The sequence below is a fragment of the Micropterus salmoides genome, unplaced genomic scaffold, assembly GCF_014851395.1.
Source record: "Micropterus salmoides isolate LMB-PRFRI ecotype aquatic unplaced genomic scaffold, ASM1485139v1 Ms_hic_scaffold_21, whole genome shotgun sequence".
NCBI lineage: Eukaryota > Metazoa > Chordata > Actinopteri > Centrarchiformes > Centrarchidae > Micropterus > Micropterus salmoides.
This window is the reverse complement of record NW_024041262.1, coordinates 10,312,661-10,318,660: the sequence shown is the minus strand read 5'-3', so window position 1 is coordinate 10,318,660 and position 6,000 is coordinate 10,312,661. Positions and strand designations below refer to the sequence as shown.

General features: G+C 39.4%; 1 protein-coding gene across 2 annotated transcripts; it reads right to left on the bottom strand.

Moving 5' to 3' along the window:
- Positions 1-3,132: 3,132 nt before the first annotated feature.
- pvalb3 (parvalbumin 3) lies at positions 3,133-5,261 on the bottom strand. Of its 2 annotated transcripts, none has more exons than XM_038736580.1 (5): positions 5,155-5,261; positions 4,595-4,661; positions 3,965-4,097; positions 3,676-3,785; positions 3,133-3,552 (listed from the first exon to the last, which is right to left on the bottom strand). In XM_038736580.1, the coding sequence occupies exons 2-5, from the start codon at positions 4,653-4,655 to the stop codon at positions 3,527-3,529; spliced, it is 330 nt and encodes a 109-aa protein (XP_038592508.1). In that variant the 5' UTR covers positions 4,656-4,661; positions 5,155-5,261; the 3' UTR covers positions 3,133-3,526. The 2 variants fall into 2 exon arrangements, with proteins under 2 accessions (XP_038592508.1, XP_038592509.1); XM_038736581.1 differs by having other exon boundaries at positions 3,965-4,103; positions 4,601-4,661.
- Positions 5,262-6,000: the final 739 nt, after the last annotated feature.

The following is a 6,000-nucleotide window of genomic DNA, read 5'->3' as shown; positions in this document are numbered from 1 at the left end:
ATCTCTCCCTTACTGTCATAACACTGTGGTTTTTGTTGTCCAATCAACTTTTCCCTTGGTGTTAAATTGCCCCCTCCCTTTCCCCTTCTCCATCCTCTCTCTCTCCATGCAGTTGCAAGCGGGAAGCTTACGGATATCTCACATTTAATCAGGTCCCCTTTTCTCTCTTGGGTTTTAGTGAATAATCTCCTATATTTAGATGAACATAGCGAACAGGAGGTCATAAATCATCTTATGACTCACCAGGGGATTGTTATCAGTAATATGTGTCACTGATATTTTATGCTTTGTCAGTAACAAATAAGGACTTGAAACTAAATTATTTCAATAATCTGTGCTGCCAGTGGGTGATTTGTGTCCACATCCAATAAAAGAACGGGCCTACTGAAAATTTAGCACAAAAGCAGCTTTAATAAATCAAAATTACAATCACAATTATAATATCAAGAATTGGGCTATGATATATTTAATAATATGATAATCATGCAGTCCTAATATAAAGTATACAGGCTACAGAAACGGGTTCAGGTGGATGCAGGTCTTTCTTACTCTCTCTTCTGTAGAGGAGCACAACAGCAGATGGAGGGGTTTCCAAATCAGCATCTTTGTATTAATAGTAATTTCTAATGGGCTAATACATTATTTCAGAGTTTAGCAAATACCCCTAAAATCACTTCAAAGGGCAAAATACACTCAGTAGGCCTACTCTGATGTACTCCACATCCTCCTACATCATACCTGTCCAAAAGGTGAACAACAGACCATGTGTTTTCATCCAGCCTTAGTTGTTTTTTTTGGTGTAGATTCAATGAATATGTGAAGTATGATATTGTATAGGCTACATGCCCTGTCATGATGCAGGCTATCTATATTAAATAGCCATATCAAAATTAAGTAATTAATCAATATTATACCAAATCAATCAATAGGATATTCCTTCTGAATCTCATTTCAGAAGAGATAGAGTGAGTGGGGAATTATAAAAAAAAACAAAGAACTACAGTACTTTTTTTTTTAATTCAAAGGCATGTCCCTACCAATATCCTGCGACTTCTGAATTGTCCCTATAATTTTTGATCAAAACAATTAAATGTAACCACTGTTGTTAGTGAGTGTCTAGTCTTTGGTACACAGACAGTTACCTCTGCCCTCATATGCCTCATAGTGGTGTGGTCCGCTGCCTACCTTTTTTAAGACCTGTCTTTTATTGTCTTTTATTGTCCCCACCAACAGTGACATGAAATATCCGCCCACAACTGTCTGACTCGACTGGGTGTATTTTATTTACCTTCAAGCCTGCTTAACAGGTTGTGAACTTTGGTAAGACTTGTGTTAAGTAAAAGTAACATATTTGGCAACTAAGAATGAAATGCATTCATACCCTCACTATGAAGAGCTTACTGTATCCAAATTCTGACAGATTCTCCTCTGAGGGAGAGGAAGTTGAAAAAGGGAAATAGGCAAAAACCTCATGGAACAGTATCCTGATTATGCATTAAAGAAGTAAAGTAAACTACTTCATCAAAACGTCACTGACAGTAGAGGACAAATAAACCTAAAACAACATGATGATTACATGTTCAGTTAAAAATTGCTTGTCGTTTTCCCACTTTCCATGTGAGAAACATCTGACTTATAAACTCAAATTATTTCTCATTGACTTACGAAACAAGGGTTGCATTCTGGTTCAGTTTCTTGTATTATGATGGCTGTAACACACAAGAAGGCCGCACACACCTGACCTAACGTAAAATGTGGGGTTGGATTTGGACTGAAGGCATTTTTTTTCCTTGGGAGTTTGCACCTGGTCACCATGACAACTGGCTACAAGTGATGACTTTGTCTTCTGCAAAGGGAAGCCTTTAAAACCATCTGTCACAGCAGCATCTCTGTTGAATCCAGTCAGCACTAATGGCATTAGAGGGGAGGGATGATTTTTTGTAAGGAATAAAGGGAATAAATCTCATTATTCTTCAAAGTATCACACCTTCTGACTCAACACTTTGTGACAGCATTTTCAGTAATCTCACAGCTACTTGTAGCCTACTAAAAAAAGCAAACTATTCAACTCATGAAGCTCAGAAAACACATTTTCTGTGTTTCCAAGCCTCCAAGTTTGCAACTTGAAACCATCCAGCATGTGAAGCCGTTGTGAAGTATTGAAAGGTCAGAGGCGCCACTCTGTGGCTGCTTCCCATCAATGCAGAGCCGTCTTCACTTGGGAGGAATTAAAGCTTCACCAGATGCTGTGAGATGAGAGCTGGATTAAGTAGGGCAGGAGATGGGTGTGTGCGAGTGTGTTTGTGCATCATAGTCTAGTAAGTAAGAGGTTAAATCATGTTATAAAAAAATATTACATCACTACAGCTGGATGGGACGTCCAGCAATTGTTTCTGTTGCAGTAGTAGCCTAATAGTGTAAAAAGCAACTTTTAAAGTGAGACTACTCAACTTTTGAGAGAAGAAATTACACATTTTCCCTCTTACAAATGAAAAGTTGAATTTATGAGCAATAAAAAGCACTGTTATTCAGCCCATTGAGTGGTTTTGCTGCTCCAGCCTTACTTGGTCTGGTATGACCAGTAGCTTACAGAGGCTGATGTTAGCAAACTTTCAGTAAATATTACTGTATAATTAACATTAATGAGTCATTTTGGTGACTCTATGACTTTTATCCATTTGTGCTTCTGTTACATTAGATTAGCTTTTTAGCTAAATGTTCTGCATTTAGCATTACTGTCACTTGTAGCCACAGTGGTTGCTGTTCAGCTGAAGTTTTATAGTCAAGCTTTAAGTGAAAGAAATCTTCAGTGGCCTCCAAGATTTTCATGAAAAATGCATTTAGGATTTCCTCAAAATAAACAGTTTTAGTTATAATCACTAATTGCTTGTTCTGTTGTTGGCTATTTAGTGGATTGGTCCAAATAAAATGGTCAGATTTGCTGCGTTTCCTAGTCCTAATTTCATCATATAAATCATTTTCTTAATTTATGTTTTTTAATACTTTTTTAATACTACTCCTATTCCTCAATTCCTGGACTGTCAAACATTATAGTCACAACTGTTCTTTGTGGCTTTCATCGATTTACCGATTCACTGTATACAACTGTATTGAACACCAGGGTCAGACTTGTGTTATTGAAAAAGAACCTTTATTGTTGTCTCATTGTCCGTCCGTTTCCCATAAAAGTGCATCATCACTGATCTCACAGTAAGCAAAACTCACATAGTAAAACGACGACAGAAGTGGGAGGGAGAGAGAAAGACACAACAAGGGAAAGTCAACCATGCTATACACTTAGTCAGGTACATTCATTGTGGACAGCAAAGGGGTGAGCACGGCCAGAGAAAGAGAGAGAGAGAGGGAGCAGTTTGTTTACGTTCGGATGGTGAAAGGTCAATTGTATAAAAGTGGTGTGGAGAGTTGAAGAGAGAGAGTGAGAGGGAAGAGGAGAGGGAGAGAAGTATGTCTTTGCTCAAGTTGTTCCTTTGGAGTAGTGAAGTAAGACGTTGTTCAGCTAAGTTATTTAACCCTTGACCATGACGGCAAACTCTGCAGGGAGACAAAGAAAGAGAGAATGTCATTTCAAGATCTTTGGACAAATATTTGAAGCCACTAAATCTGGTTGTAATTTCAGATGAAGTTCCCTTGTGGTCAAAATAGACATTTTCTCACCATCAATTCCGATCTTGCCGTCACCATCGGAGTCACCGGCCTTGAGGAACACCTTGGTCTCAGCATCGGTCAGAGCTCTGGCACCGGCAGAGAAGTTCTGCAGGAACAGCCTGGAGAGAGCGATCAGAGAGAAATATTCAGTATTGTTGTAAATGTGGGATTTCTCAATAAAATGCTCTTAATTTCCCTCAGAATTTCAAGATGGCTATGTCTGTCCCAAAGAAAGATGATCCCTTCACTTCAAGGGCTCAGACAAGCTTGAGGGTGAAGTTTAAGAGATGGTGCCTACTTCAGCTCATCCTCCTCAATGAAGCCACTCTTGTCCTGGTCAATGACCTCGAAAGCCTTCTTGATCTCGTCAGGGGTCTTGGCGGTGAGGCCGACCTTAGCAAAGAAGTCCTTGTGCTTGAAAGAGTCAGCAGCTGGGAGGAGACAGAGAAGGGACAGTATGAGATGTTGTAGATATATAACACACAAACTAAAAGTGTGTTTTGCAGCTGCACTGGTTCTTGTTTACAAGGCATTAAGGCAGTTAGTTGCTATTGATCCCAGATCTCTGTCATTCAACATTTTAGCTTCGTTTGCCTTACAGTTGCTATACTGTTACAAAGTAGAATGGCCTACATGCTTTCTGCTAAGACATACAGAAATTGTATTGCAGTCACATTCTGGATCCTTGCTGCACTATTGATCCAGCACCAAGATGTGTTTGATAAAACAATCCTGCAGTGTTAAATGCAGAAAAGGTGTAACTGTAATCTGGTAATGTGATTCTGGATTCTGCAGCAAGACATTCAGTTCCTAATTAGTAAAATTAGAATCCAGGTCCTTTTTCTAGTGCCTGATTTTATGTGTGTGTGTGCTACCATCTAGGCTCTCCTATAAGTTCTGCATGTGTCATTTTCATGGTGGGGTTTACCTTGGCAAGCCGCAAGGGCTGCAGTGATGTCAGCGGCATTCAGGATTCCGGCAAGGGCCATTTTTAACTGAGGGAGGAGAGCAGAGGACAAGTCATCAGTACATCAGTTCGGCTGCGGCAAATCAGAAAGGATGAAGCAGTTCTACTTTGAATCTAAGCATTGTTAAGTTCCCTCACTGCACTTTATAATACAGCATTCAAAGTTAAAGAGCTACATGTAATCTTCATTATGCCATGTTATATATTTTACAGTTCCTCTCTGTGAGTATTCCTCTCTGGCAGCCCCAAAAGACAAATGAACAGAAAAGGTAGTCCAATTTTTCCAAAACCAAGCCCTCCAAGGCAAAAGATCAAATATCCTTTGCAGCTGTGGTTGGTTGGCAAATAGATTTTTTCCCATTTGGTTCCTTAGTGAGTCCAAAGCCAAACTCTGAGTTTCTGATGTTCAGAATCTGTCCCTTTCCTCGATTTATATCCCATTGAATGAAGTTGAAGCCCTGAACCACTCTTTGAATCAGGCAGCAGTGCCTAAAGGTCTGCAGCTCCTCAGTGAAACTCACCTTAGGGTTACTTCTAAGACAAGAGTGAATTCGCTCTGATGAATCAGGCCACTGCAGTGAACCCACTCAGAGACTCTCACAAGCTTATATACCGTCACTCAGCCGAAATATGATGCATAGGCTATGTAATAGACACTGTGTGCAAAGCAGTCAAAGCAGTCAGTTGAAAAATGTGTCCAGTAGACAGAGCTGTTCTATTTATATGCACATAAATGAAGATGCTTAAATGGTAGGCTAAGTGTAGACCTATGCAAAAGTGCTTGATATTACATAGGGCTAATAATATACGCTGCTGATTTAGGTGAAACGTACTCTGTGGCCATGTAGTTTTGATCTGTTAAACTGTGCAGAGCAACACGGAGTGAAGAGTGAGGTAAACTTTTAGACTGCAAATAGTTAGACAGATCAAGCAGGTTTGTATAGTGTCAGTACAGCTACTTATTCTGTTGTCAGACAGGAACAACACTCTTTTTGCCTTGTTGTTTTGAGACGAATTTCAGTCTTGGCCATAATATCGGTGTGTAAAACATTCTATGCAAGAACTTTTTCAAAAGTAATGCAAAGGTTTTTATTATGCCAAGCCCAAACTGCCCAATGTGACGTTAATATTTCAGGATGGTTGTAATGTTTGTGTAATACATTTTGTGTATTCCCATCTTAGCCAAATAAGCCTTTGTTATAAAATATTGCTTCGAGACTACCTAAAAACAGCAATGTAATAGTTTCTTTACACCATAATCACCTTTGGTAATTAATTACCCTACAGGTGCCCCCTGAACGGTAGAGTTTCGGTGAGAACGAGCCTATGGCAAATTGGCATGTGTAAAATGTCTGTAATGATTTAGC